Source organism: Alnus glutinosa, chromosome 3, assembly GCF_958979055.1.
Source record: "Alnus glutinosa chromosome 3, dhAlnGlut1.1, whole genome shotgun sequence".
Taxonomy (NCBI): Eukaryota; Viridiplantae; Streptophyta; class Magnoliopsida; order Fagales; family Betulaceae; genus Alnus; species Alnus glutinosa.
The window spans coordinates 29,668,650-29,683,598 of record NC_084888.1 but is presented as its reverse complement, the minus strand read 5'-3'; the positions used below and the strand labels follow the sequence as shown (position 1 = coordinate 29,683,598).

At 34.5% G+C, this 14,949-nt stretch overlaps 1 protein-coding gene across 1 annotated transcript; it reads left to right on the top strand.

Annotated features, from left to right (window-relative positions):
• Nucleotides 1–9,685: 9,685 nt before the first annotated feature.
• Nucleotides 9,686–14,459, top strand: LOC133864301 (subtilisin-like protease SBT1.1). The gene is made up of 4 exons (XM_062300586.1): nucleotides 9,686–9,729; nucleotides 11,137–11,872; nucleotides 12,620–13,410; nucleotides 13,485–14,459. Exons 2-4 carry the CDS (start codon nucleotides 11,142–11,144, stop codon nucleotides 14,246–14,248), a joined length of 2,286 nt encoding a protein of 761 aa, XP_062156570.1. The 5' UTR covers nucleotides 9,686–9,729; nucleotides 11,137–11,141; the 3' UTR covers nucleotides 14,249–14,459.
• The last annotated feature ends 490 nt before the right edge of the window (nucleotides 14,460–14,949 follow it).

Below are 14,949 nucleotides of genomic sequence, written 5' to 3'. Positions count from 1 at the left end.
CGAGGATCTGAACAACAGGAAAGAATGAAGGAGATGGAATTGGAATCGAACGGTCAGCGTGTGAGCTGTGAAGATTGATGCTTCAGGGTACGTCGACATAGAGTGCTAAATGCTTATCGATCTATAGCAGTAGGGGCATGTCTACGTGTTATAAACATTATTTCCTTTTCAAGGGTCTTTAAATGTTTTATCATTTGGTATTAAAAAATATTTATGAGTTTTTATGAAAAAAAGAAAAAGAAAAAGAAAAAGAAAAACTAGTTTCTGTTTATGACCGTTGTATATTAAAAAAAAAAATTATGGCTTTTGATCTTCGTCAAACATTATGACTGTTTGGTCATAACAATAAACGTTCGGTCAACATTTTCATTTATGATATTTAGAACTACTCATTCACGTGTATATATAAGGGTGTAAACGAGCTGAGCTACTCGTGAGCTTACTCGAAATCGACTAGAATAAACTCGACTCGTGCTCGAATCGATTATTAAATGAGCTACTCGTGAACACAAAAATCAAACTCGATTATTAAACGATGCAAACTCGTATAAACTCGACTCGACTAAAGCTCGTAAACCCGCTCGTATAAGGATCGACTCGTTTATTAAGGCTCGACTCGTATATATATATATATATATATATATATATATATATATATATATATATATATATATATATATATATATATATATATATATATATATATATATTAATTTGTTAATATATAACTTATTTTTATAATATAATATATTAATAAACAATATACTATATATAAGCATAAATTAAGTAATAAATTCATACTAATACAATGATTGAATGTCTAGATGATAAATTGATTCATATAATCCCAGATTAAGTAATTAGGATTAAAATCACCAATTAGTTAATTATAATCACAAATTACGTATTATCATTACAATTTAGATCACGTGCTCATATGATCTAAAATTGTTCCATATAATCATTAGATATGATTATATGACCTAAGTATTATCATTAAATACATATGATCATATGATTATATAATAATTATCATTGTTAATGTTATTAACTCAATATATGATAGTTAATATTTATATTGACTATTGTTACAATTTTCTATCATTAGATACTTAAGAATCATTATATCACATTTTATGATTCAAAATCAAATGATAATACTTTTTTGTTTGAGATCATATGATACGATCATTAGTTATATATTAAGTATGTAATTATATACATTTTGTATCTAGATTATGAGTAGGTATATAAATTATGAATTGTTTGTATCATAATTTATAAATGTATAATTAGAAAATTAGTTATATGTTTGAGTTCATACAATCACATTATAATAAGGGTTCGTTTGGGTTTGCGATTTCAAAAAGTGCGATTCAAAATAAAGATTTTAAAATGTGCGATTTGAAAAAAGTGATTTTTAAAAACGCAGTTAAGCGTTTGGCAAAATCGCAGTTTAACCTTTAAAATCGCGAATTTACTTTTAAAATTCTGCGTTTTCAAAAAAGCACAATCTTATTTGCGATTTGAAAAAGCAGATTTTTTGCGTTTTCAAATCGCAATTTTTAAAAACGCAGTTCCCAAATGATTTATGTTCTGCGATTTGGTTTAAAATTGCACTTATTGTCTATGAAATCGCAATCCCAAACGCACCCTAAATATATGTTCATATAATTACAAATTAAGTTATGAATATTAAACAATTAAGTAGTTGCTAAAAGCAACCTAATCAAGTATAATTCAACTAATTGGATCACTTGGGAAGAGAAAAAAAAATGTATTTTAAAATTAAAAGTCTAAGTTCATAAGAAGATTAAATACAAATTTAATGAATTATTGATTTCAAATATTATTTGATATTAAATTGCAATCTCAGAATTATAAAGGATCTTGGTAATTGAAAATATGGAAATAGGATTGACCAAATACACCTAATAAACAAAGATTTTATTATTTCAAAATTTTCATTAAAGATTTTACAATCAAACTTTCCTTAATTATCTAAAAGAATCTTCTTCTTTTTTTTTTTCTTTTTTTTTTGAAAATTCTATTTTCCATAGTTACATGATCTCATTCACTCTTGATTTTTTTTAAATCGCAAGACAAAATCAAAAGGACAATAATTTTTTTTTTTTTGAACGAAACAATCTAAGTTTAATTTCACTACAATCTCATTAAATTTCACTCAAAGCTCTCTCAAAATTCTCCTATAATCAGCTAGCCCTTAGTTTTGCCAAATTCTTCCCTCCAAAAGTCACACACGTTGGGCATAAAAAATTTGAAAAATTATTCTTAATTTTTTTTAAAAATCTCATTAATTAAAGACTTAAACCTAAAACCCCATTATTTCATTGCATTGAACACATTCCTTAAATTTGATTTAACAAAAATAAATATGATATATTATTGATTTCAAATATTTGATGATATTAAATTGAAATCTTATAATTATAAAGGATATGGGCAAATGCAAATATGGTAATTGTATTGACCAAATTTATCTAATAAAAAAATTAATTATCTTTTAAAATTTTCACTAAAATCTCTCTCAAGATTTTTTTATTTTTTGGCCCTCCCTTAATTTTGAAAAAATTCCCCCCTCCCCCCTCTAAAAGTCACAAACCATTTAAAAATTAAACTAAAATTAAAATTTTGAAAATTTATTTCAAAAATTACATTAATTAAAAACCTAAAACCTAAAAGACAAATCTACATAATAAAAAAACAACTCACCACCAACAGATCCCACCTTTATAGCTTTACAAGCCCACTAGCTCAACTATAAACATTTATATAAATCTGTGTGTTTAACAAAAGCCTTTTATTAATTACATATATTTCAAGATGCTTCTTAGATACGCTAGTCCAACGGTTGAACACAACGGCACGTTTCTCCATCTGATCGCAATGCTCGAGGTTGGCTTTCACACGTCTCAATACTTCACATCACGCACGCCTAACGTCTAATTTCACAAGTCTCTCCAAATTATCTTTTCTCTGCAACCTGCCGAATACTCCATTTTCTCCTTCTTCGCCTTTCTTCCTCTACCTCTTACAAAACATCAAGCAAAGGTCTTGGTCTCAGTCGTTCCGTGGGCCGCCATCTTCGGGTAATGTTCCGGCGTTGGGTATAACGTGGTTGGGAGAGATTCAAGGGGTTGAAAGGGCAGTGCTAGGCGTGTCGCTGGCCATCGCAGTAGTCTCCGACAAGAGAGCACGTCGGAGAAGCCATCACACACAGTTCCCGACCTTTGGGCGGTGAACTCGTACCGTTTGGGTGCCAGCCGTTTCTGTTGCTTAAACCGAGTCGAGTCGAGCCAATTACCCGAGCTCATGCTCGTCTAATAGGTGAGCTCGAGCTCGATCTCGCACAAGGTTTAACCCTTGGCGAGCTGATCTCGATCACAGTTTCTTGACTCGTCCCGTGCTCGAGCTCGAATAAAACTTGAACGAGCCGATCTCGAACAAGCACTACTCGTTCTAGATCGGCTCGTTTACACCCATATATATATGTGTGTGTGTGTGTGTGTGTACCATATAACTTACCAAAGAGTTTTAGTCAATTATTTTTTCTTTGCTTTCAAACGTGTCGATCTGTAGGTGTAGTTGGATTCGGCTTCTATGTGGTACTAAAAAATACGGCATATATATGCTATGAAAAAACAATGGCATATATATATACCATATATATGCGGTACTAAAAAATAGCCTCTCTCTTTTTTTCTTTTTCTTTTTTTATTTTTTATTTTTTATTTTTTCTTTCTCTTAGAACAGTTAAAAGCGGACAATATTGTGTCATTGAGGGCGAGTTGTTACAAATAGTGTCAGGGTCATTGCCCAGCCTAAGATGGGGGGAGCGTGCACAAGCTCATGAGGGTCGCTAACGAGAACTCGTTGGGACACTAAGAATGGAGAGATGCCATGATCATGAGGTTCCCCAACGAGGACGATGGGGCCCAAGAGGGGGTGATTGTGACGTCTCACATCGTCTGAGAATGGAAATGTGCTTATATGTATAAACGCACCCTTCTTGAGACAATGCGTTTTTAAGCCGTGATGACCATGAACCTATCAGAACTCCGCAATTAAGCGTGTTTCTGCAAGAGTAGTACCATGATGGGTGACTTCCTGGGAAGTTTGGTTCAAGAGAGCAAAAAATGAACAATATTGTGTCATTTGGGGTGGGTCGTTACAAATTTTCTACATTTTCAAATCGCAATTTTTTAAAAATGAAATTTTCAAACGGTTCATTTTCTACAATTTAATTTAAAATCGTATTTTTATTTACAAAATCGCAATTTCAAACGCACCCTAAGCCATGTTAACTGTTTCCTTCCTATAACGAGTTTCTTGTTATTTACATTAATTTAGACCTTTTTTTCTTATCTAGAATATAATTTGGACTTCACATTTATATATTGAGAAGAATTTCTTGTTATTTACATTGATTTAGACCCCCCTTTTTTCTTATCTAGAATTCAGACTTCACATTATATATATTGAGAAGAAGCCTTTAAGATTGGAACTATTAAATGTACAAATTTTAAATTTTGACTATGAACTTGAACTTGTACTTGTTGGGATACAAGACTACTCATGCAACCGCTCTAAAAAAAGAGTCGTTGGATGTGATGTCGAGATCTACAAAAGACTTGAATTTGTCTCCTTTAAAACCAATTGATTTTAAGTGGAATGGCAGTTCACGGTCCGTCAAATACTATTAATTTTAAATGAAATAAAGAGGATTCTCGTCCAATGGATCCACAATATTGATAAGCCGTAAGAACACTAGTAGCAAATGCCATATAAATAGTTTCATTCCCTAAAATAGGAAAAATTTAAAAAAAAAATCACAATAAATCAAGTCATACCAGTTACCCTATTTTAGATAGTCATCCTTGAAAATACCTATCCAATACTCTATTTTATTAAAATAAAATTTAAAAAAAATTAAAAATTAAAAAAAAAAAAAAAAAAAAAAAACGTCTGTCTCCTCTCTCCTTCACGCTTTCTCTGTAGCTATTATCACCCATCTTGCAGAATGCAGATCATGGCCACCATCTTTGCTCTCTGTAGCTTTCTCGTTCTCTATTCGCTCACAAAGCTATCGGTCTATGGTCTGTGATGTAGGAAAAATTAGGTTATACAGGATCAAGACCGATTTGATCATTGGGTCCTCTTCACATCCTCAAAATTAATGCATAAACCATAAAATCTTCAACCCAAAATCCATCGAGAGAGACGAAGATGAGAGGGAGAAACATTGAAAGACAGAGACGAGGAGAAGACGAAGAGGATTTCTCTGTCGAATTGGTACCGACCACTTTCTTTATAGGAAAGCGCGGCTGCTCACTCGCTTTCGCTTCCATTAATAGTTCGTCTATAGATACGATCGGAGTTATATCGACCTGAGGGAGTAAGACTGCCCTTGTGGCCCTTTGCTCTTTACCTGTTTGTTTTACGCCTGGACCCGTAGCTTGAGGAAGAAAGAAATTCCACAACCTTCCACAAGATAAAAAGAAGAAAAAAATTTCTCTCTCGTCTAGAAGGTGCTTGTGGAATAAATTAAAAAACAATAATAATAAAAGGTAAAAAAATATTATTTTAATGATATAAGGAACGATAAAGAGAAACTGTTGTGTAGTGTATTTATATAGAGAAAAAGAAAAAGTGGTTTGATCTTCTAAATTTTTCTTAAATTAAGAAAAATAGTTGGGTGTCTGCTACTAGTGCTCTAAGAGCATTCACAACAGCTTCCCTAAATTTTAAGAAAATTTTTAAGAAAGTTACAAAAATTTCTCCACAGTAGCTTCTATAAAATTTCGTTTCCCTATGAAATGAATAGTGATTCTCAATACATTCGGAAGTACTATTCACTTCTCATTCAATTATTTATTCACAAAATATATTATCTCTCTTCTACTTTATCTTCTTTTTTCTACTTTTAATTAAAGTAAAAGTAGAAAAATAATATTTTAATAATATAGGAAAAAATGAATGGAAGCTGCTGTGGAATTTTTTTGATAAAAAAGTAAAAAGTAGTTTTGTTTCCTATATTTAAAAAAAATAGTTGAAAAGTTTCTAGAAATGCTTTAAATAAGTTAATATTGCTAGGGTGTGACTTTTTGACATAGACTTGGCTACTTCATCTTCTAGTCTAGCCCCCCCCCCCCCCCCCCCCCCCCTAGCATTAATCATTGACAGGCTTCAAAGAAGACCAGCCTTCAAAGGAAAGAAAAAATAAACTTCGAATGACGAATAAATAAATAAAATAAGAAGGAAGAAGTATTAGAAGTAAGTGTATTTTTTTTTCGAATTGAAATACACTTATTTCTAAATCTTTAAATTTATGAAACTGTACGGGTAGATTATGTTAATTAAACACTTGCCCTTATAATTATTATTTGATGTGGGACTTGACCTCTCACACTCATACATACATATATATATATATATATATATATATATATATATATATATATATATATATATATATATATATATATATATATATATATATATGTTTCAACATTTAGCTTTTAAGTGCTTGATAGATAAAATTGAAAAACGGGTACGGTGAGTGTTATTGTGAGAGACTACGAGGGAAATGTATAATTGATCCAACGGTTCGTAGCTGAGGCTATGGTAGCATGAACGTCGTTGTTGAAGTTAGTATGGCCGGCCAATTGATTGATTGCGTAAAAACTAATAATTAAACTATATATGTTGATTGATGGTTAATTTTCAGTTATGGTTAATTTGTGGGGCATATTAACGGAAAAGCTAATGAAGCAGCTCACTGGTTAGCAAAAGCAGCTAGCTTTTCACACGGGTGTATGGGTGGAGAAATGTCTTGTATATATTTATTCAAAATATTGTTTGTTCTTCCTTATTCAAATGTATTTTCACTTGAGTCTCTCTTCTGACTACTTGCACGCTTCGAAAGTTGCATACCTTGAAATGGACTCAAAAGCGCACCAAATATATGGTCCCGAAGGAGCTGGGGATTTCATGAGTATTTCCCTTGGAATGAAAGCTTAGAAGAGATGGGCATCAAACAACCCATGCCTGATGCCTCGAATCATGACTACTCTCACAACAAACTTGTAGACTTGTAGTGGTGGGGTGGGACAAGGTTTTTTTTTTTTTTTTTTTTTTTTTTTTTTTTTTTTTTTTATGAGCAATTACGGAAAACGGGAGGGGCAATTACAAGAAAATAAAATACAGACAAAATTAAACGCTGGGCAACTCAACAAAAAGCCATAACACAATCAGATCATAGCGGCCGGATAAATAGAAAAATGAAAATAAATATGTCAAATGAATGACACTACGCAATAAAATGACCCTTCAATTCTCAACGATCATATCGATCTCTCTCGTTCATCATTGTGTAAATATGTAATGTGAAAGAAGCAAATTGGCGTAGGGAGTTGTAACCATGAAATTAATATTTGCAGAACAATAAAGAATCCACACGTACTAAGCACTAGCTAATTAAGCAGTTCGTCCAATAAATAGCTAGAAAACAAACTTGATACTTTCCGTAGGACCAACTTCCTAGTTATAACTTATTGGGATATTTACTACGTACATTTCAACTAGTTTTACGGGATAGTATGAACATGATTGTCTGTGTTTTTGTTTTTGTTCGCAAGACAAAGATATTAATGCTCCGTTTGTTTCGACGTAAAATGGTTTTCGTCGTAAAATGATTTTAGAGAAGTCATTTTTTTTTCTAAAAAATATTTTTCGGCGAAAGTATTTTTCGGTGTTTGGCGCGTACGGAAAATCACAAATATTTTTAATATTTTTATTCAATCATATTAACCTATAAAAATTAATTTTTATTCAAAACATATAAATATTAATGTAAAATAATATAAAAATTATCAAATACAAGATTCCGTCATTGACAAACAGAATTTCGACCACTTTTACCGGATTCCATCATTCCGGCTACTATAGCCCGAATCCAAGATATAGGCCGAAATCCGAACAGTTTCGCCGGAATCCGGCCGTTCTGGCCGGAATTTTCTAGCCAGATCTTGCCGGCCGGCCGTTCTGGCCTAATCTGTCTGGCCAGCTGGCAGTTCTGGCCGGGATATTCTGGCCAGATCCGGCTAGCCAGTTGGAATACGTTCGCCGGAATCTAGGCTGACCGGATTCCGGCGAAGATGGCCAGATTCTGGCGACATTGACCGGATGCTGTCGGATTTTAGTACCGGCAAGATTTCAGTGATAGTCGAATGCTTGAAGTGAAGGTCGACTGTGTTGTTTAATAGGGGTCGAATGCGTCTAGCTTCTTCGGAAAATGATTTACGCTTTTAAAAAGCGTAAATCATTTTCCGAAATTTACTAAGTATTTTTTGTCAAACAGAAATTATTTTCCTGTTGACTATTATTTTCTCCCCTACCAAACACCGGAAAATGCCGAAATCATTTTCAATAAATCATTTTACGTCGAAACAAACGGAGCATAAGAAATAATCGAAAATACAAAACAATATTCTTCATATAAAATACTTTTTATAAGTATATATGTCTTCTTATCTTGTTAATTATAAGAATATTTTGATAAAATAGAATACTTTTGTATATATATATATATATATATATATATATATATATATATAGAGAGAGAGAGAGAGAGAGAGAGAGAGATTAGGGTAGCTGTGGCCATGGGGCCACCCTAAGTGGAGGATGGGTGGTTGCACAGCCACCCTAATGTGGTGGGGGTGGACATAACCACTCCTTTAAATGTCGGGCTGGCAGCCACCCTCCTTGATGTGGTTGGAGTAGCCACTCGACAACCCATGTTTAATGACCAAATCGAAATTTTGGTTAATAGCTAGGGAACAAGATTAAAAGATAGAGTTGAAGAAATATTGATTAAAAACATTAAAGAATATAATTAAATAAATAAATAAATAATTCAAAAAAAGATTAATTATAGTTTAAAACATATAAATATAACTTCTAATTGTAAGGCTATAATTACCGACACTTTACTAATTATCCCCTCCGTATAATTGCTTTCCCTCCACAAAGCACATGTTTGCCTTTTGATGAGTACATGACACTATAATTGTTTTCAACTCTTTGATAAGTTTGTTGAGGATTTCGTCAAATCCCTCTCACCCTCTTATATATATATATGGCTTCGCTTATGCATGTAGTTGTTAGGGCGCGCAGTAGTACGGTCACCCTGTTATATATGGTTGAGATCGATTGGCCACGCAGCCACCATGCTTGACTTCTTTTTCTTTTTTCTTTTTTAATTAATTTATTTTAAAATTACAAGTCGGGCTCTATATTAATTTGTTTGGATTAATTTCTCAATTAAAATAATTAAGTATGTGCACTCCAAACAAAAAACACCCCGACCTCAAAAACACATTAACAAACGCACATGTACGTAAAGATTTCCCTTGTTGCAGTTAATGTTGGATTGCTGCTTACGCTTCTTAGGCTTCTCTGTTTTCCTCGGCTGCTTTGGTCCTTATTTTGGTTTTGGACGGTGCAGGTGGTCATGAAACAATCATGGAGATGCTTTAATCCAATACAAAACGTCTACTTTTGATGGAGAAGAAAAAGTGGGAAAGATTCTTTCTAATTTGTATGTGCTCAACTTGCCTATAAAATATCCTCTTTTCAATGGATTATTACGCATCCTACATTCTCATTCTCATTCTCATTCTCATTCTCTTTGGTAGAGCAAGGAAGGAGGTATACACCATCTCTCTCTCTCTCTCTCTCTCTCTCTCTCTCTCTTTGAACTCTTTTTTATTTTATTTTATTTACAAAATTAAACCTGCTCTATCTTTGCTTTTCTTTTTATTTGGATTCAGTTCTAATTGAAATTTGACATGTCGGGATTGGGGTACGTATTTCATTACAGAAATTTCAACCGGTCTATTTCTAACTGGAATTGGGTTGGATTCAGTTCCAATTGAAATTTGACATGTCGAGATTGGGGCACGTATTTCATTATAGAAATTCCAACCGGTCTAATTCTAACTGGAATTGGGCCAAACCACTGGTCTCTTTTTTTTTATTTTTTGAGGTGGGTGGAGGGAGTGAGAGGGTAATAAATAAGAAACCACAATGTTTGATCTTTTGGTTTCAAATTAAATATTAAGAAGTTTCAATGACATCGGTATCTATCATATAGTTTTAAATTAATTCATTGCAATCTAAATCTTCAATAAGTGCTCTTTCTTTTAATTAATTAAGAGCATGCCGCGCGAAGACGCTAAAAGAAATCTTTATTTTACTTGAGTAAGCTATTTTCCATTTTTATTTTTATTTTTTAAAACATATTTTAAAATTTGCATGAAAAGATTTTAAATGCAAAATAGGTCCCAAGTTCAACTTTTTTTTTTTTTTTTTTTTTTTTTGAATCGTCCCAAGTTCAACTTGCATGAACGTTTGTTGATTTTAGTTAACATATAATTGTACAAATATAACTCAATAAGACACAAATTCAACCTAGTTATAAATATAAACATGAATCATCACCCCTACAATTGATATTAATGGATATAAAGTTACTGTAAATGAACCATGCATGTCTGTTAGCCAATCCTTTCTCCCTCCTTTTTTTTTTTTCTTTTTTTTTTTTTTTTTTAACCTTAAAAAAGTCAAAATATTAACAAACAGAAAACACTTGCGTAAACCTTAAGACTCATTTCACATTTAAAACACATTTTCAACCAAAACACAAAAAACACCTCCTAAAAAGGTTTATCAAACATGCACCACCAAGACCTGCAATATATGCTCTTAAACATGATATATAGAAAGAGTATCATTAATATCATTTTACTCATCATGATCACTAGCTATATTACTGGCAATTAGTATATGTGATTAAACATGAATTAATCAATATCTCCTCCCACTCCATGAACGTACGCCTTTAGGCTTTAACGTAAGCATATATATGCATGGTGATCCATCACTTTCATTTTCATATTTGTTAACTTAATTCAATTCAGAATAAAAAATATGTCAAAAATTTTGTTTTCTTATCTTTTGTTTTGAAAAGATATGTGCTTAAACATGATATCTAGAAATTAAGAGCATCATTAATATCGTTTTACTGATCACTATATATATATATGAATTTTACAGTCATCATGATGTTCTGGACATCCTTGTTTTTTGTGGCGTTCATGGCAACAAGCTCAATTGCTTCAATGGGCAAACAGACATACATAATCCAGATGGACAAGACCAAAATCACAGCGTCAGAAGATGCCAAACAATGGTACGAATCAGTGTTTGATTCCATGTCTGAAGAAGAAGAAGAAGAAGAAGAAGGAGCATCACCCCTTGAGCTTCTTTATATCTACGACACCACCATTTCTGGTTTTGCCGCCCAGCTCTCCACCAAACAGCTCGACTCCTTGAAAAAGCTCAACGGCTTTCTCTCCGCTATCCCCGACGAAATGCTAAGCCTCCACACCACGCACACCCCTCAGTTTTTCGGCCTACAACCTGGCAAAGGACTTTGGGCCGCTCCCAGCTTGGCTTCAGATGTGATCATAGGCGTCGTGGACACGGGAATCTGGCCTGAGCATGTCAGTTTCAAGGATTCAGGCATGCCCCGGGTGCCCTCTCGCTGGAAAGGCGCTTGCGAGGAAGGCACAAGCTTCTCTGTGTCAAATTGTAACAAGAAACTAATTGGCGCAAGAGCCTTCTTCAAAGGGTACGAGGCCATTGCTGGAAGAATCAATGAGACTGTGGATTATCGATCCCCTCGGGATTCCCAAGGCCACGGCACGCACACTTCTTCAACTGCTGCTGGAAATCTTGTGCGCCGTGCAAGCCTTTTCGGCCAAGCAAAGGGCTTTGCCGCTGGGATGAGGTACGGTTAAATCATCATTTAAGATAATTAAATTTGATCATTTAATTTTAGGAGAAATTTCACATAACCTCTTTTTTGAAACTATCTCTTAAAGTTAGCAAATTCTCATTTTTAAAATATTCTAGCTTCTTTTTTATTTTTATTTTTTTCATTTAATTTTTTTTCAAAAAAGAAAAATCATGCTCTGACCAGTGGGTCACCAGACCCACAGCGGGGTCCGGTGGTGACACAACCAAGCCTGGGTCTCAATTTTTTATTTATATATTTTCTTTTCAAAAAAATATTTTAAATATTTTTATTTTTTTATTTGAAATTAAGGGTAAATTAAAATTTTTATAAAAGTTTTATGAGCGTAAAAGGTCATTTCATCACTTTTTGCCGTCTGATTTAACGCCAAAGTCTAACAGATGGGGACATTGTATCAAATTCAAAGTTTAAAAGTTGAAATTGAGAATTTTTTAACTATAGGGGATAATTTCAAAACGAGTAAAAGTTCAGGCAAAGATTTTGTGAAGTTTTCCCTTTAATTTATATTCTCACTCCGCATAAATTATAGGCTCAAATGCTTCCTTAATTAGTGAAGTTTAACACATGAAATATTTAATTGAAATGAAAATTAAATAACGGAAACAAATTAAGTTCGAATTCAAGATCTTTGCTCTTATACCATTTTAAAACACTACTAATCTCAAAAAATTAAACGGATAAGAAACAGTTAATCTAATCATGTAATTTATGTTCTGACAGGTATACATCAAGAGTTGCAGCTTATAAAGCGTGTTGGCAAGCAGGCTGTGCAAATTCTGATATATTGGCAGCCATGGACCGTGCTGTTGGTGATGGAGTCGACGTGCTGTCACTCTCTTTAGGAGGCTTCCCCAGGCCATATTACAGTGACATTGTTGCAATAGCCGCATTTGGAGCAATCCAAAATGGGGTTTTTGTCTCTTGCTCCGCAGGCAATTCAGGCCCTTCTAGTTCTACTGTGGGCAATACCGCACCATGGATCATGACCGTTGCTGCAAGCTACATCGACCGGAGCTTTCCAACAAAAGTGAAGCTTGGGAACGGGAAAACATTTGAAGGGTCATCTTTGTATTCTGGCAAGCGAACTAAGGAACTGCCACTTGCATATGCAAACACTGCAGGCGGCCAAGGCGCAAGGTTTTGTATAGATGGTTCCCTCTCGCCAAATCTTGTAAAAGGAAAGATCGTCGTTTGCGAGCGAGGATTAAGTGGCCGGACGCAGAAGGGAGAGCAAGTGAAAAGGGCAGGAGGGGCTGGAATGCTATTGCTCAACACAGAAGATGAAGGTGAGGAGCTTTTTGCTGACCTTCACATTTTGCCAGCCACTTCTTTAGGAGCTTCTGCAGGTAAAGCCGTCAAGAACTATGTCAGCTCGGCGAAAGCCCCATCAGCGTCGGTGGTGTTCAGAGGAACGGTTTACGGCAACACTGCACCAGCAATGGCAGCATTTTCTTCTCGAGGACCAAACTCAGTTGGACCGGATGTGATCAAGCCAGACGTGACTGCACCAGGTGTTAAATCACTACTTATTCTGAAAATTTAAGCTGATAAGAAAAAATGAAATTAATCATCTATTCTAACACAGGTGTAAACATATTGGCTGCTTGGCCGCCCAAGACGAGTCCATCCCTGCTCGAGGGCGATAAAACAAGTGTCCTTTTCAATATAATTTCAGGGACTTCCATGTCTTGTCCTCATGTTAGTGGCTTAGCTGCTCTTCTTAAATCTGTACACAAAGATTGGTCATCTGCAGCAATCAAATCTGCTCTAATGACAACAGCTTACACAGTAGACAACAAACAGGGTCCGATGACAGATGTTGGTTCTAATACCTCTGAACCTGCCACACCTTTTGCATTTGGTTCAGGCCATGTTGATCCACAAAGTGCTTCTGATCCAGGGCTAATCTACGACATCACACCCGAGGACTACCTTAATTACTTGTGCAGCCTGAATTACAACTCTTCTCAGATAGCTTTGTTGTCAAGGGGGAATTTCACTTGTCCTCACAAAGCAGTTGTTGAGCCTGCTGGCAACTTGAACTACCCTTCTTTTGCTGTGATTTTGGATAAAAATGCCCCAGAAAATGTGGCATACAAGAGGACAGTGACGAATGTTGGGACCCCAACAAGTACATATGTGGTGAAAGTGGATGAACCAGTTGGAGTATCAGTGATCGTTGAGCCAAGGAGTTTAACTTTTGAAAAATTGGGTGAGAAGTTAAGTTACAGTGTGAGGTTTACTGCATTGGGTGGAACAAAAATTTCTGCCAAGTTTTCTTTTGGGTCTTTGATTTGGATGTCTGAGTTATACACAGTAAGAAGTCCAATAGCAGTAACTTGGCAATGATTTTGAAATTGGAACAACTTTTTAAAGGTGGAAGTATTTGAAGAAGAAACAAGAAGTACTTGGTGAAATTCACCAAAAGCTTTATTTGTTGAAATTGCATGCATGATCATATTATATGTGCTTAGAGCAGAGAAACCTTGTGGAAGAAGCAAGAATTACAGTAAAATGAAAGAAGCAATGAAAAATTATAGGATGGAAGAAGTGATTCTTGGCGTTTTTCCCCCATTTAGAGAAACGTCGCTAAATGGGGTTTTTTTTTTGCCTGGATCTGGTTTGGGTTCCATCCCCTTCATGCTCCACAATTTCATAGTGAAATAATAGTTGGCCACTAGCCCTTATGTCATAGCATAGAATGAGTACTGATCCACTCAGGGTTCAAATAGGATTGGACGTCGACTCTCTTGGTTATTACAAAATGAAATGAACTCTTCGAGATGTTCAGTCTCCAGAGCATTCGAGGTGTTCAACCTCTAGTTTACCACAGTAAACAAATCAATAAACCGATATCCTCTACAATTAGGCTAATAGCCTTTATATACATATAACTCAGGCCCATTATTACTAAAGGTAAACTAAGTCCAGCCCACTAAGCTACTACGGCCAAAGTTCACTTATCTAATATACTCGTTATATTGGATCGCCGACTCTCTCGAATAGAGCATCGATTGGGCTATTGGCCTTCAACAATAGAAAATGTTTGT

Excerpts from the sequence above, each read along its gene's own strand:
- LOC133864301 (XM_062300586.1), top strand. The coding sequence starts at position 11,142 with ATGATGTTCTGGACATCCTTGTTTTTTGTGGCGTTCATGGCAACAAGC. Across the intron at positions 11,873-12,619 it reads GGCTTTGCCGCTGGGATGAG|GTATACATCAAGAGTTGCAG; the intron begins GTACGGTTAAAT and ends ATGTTCTGACAG. Across the intron at positions 13,411-13,484 it reads GCCAGACGTGACTGCACCAG|GTGTAAACATATTGGCTGCT; the intron begins GTGTTAAATCAC and ends ATTCTAACACAG.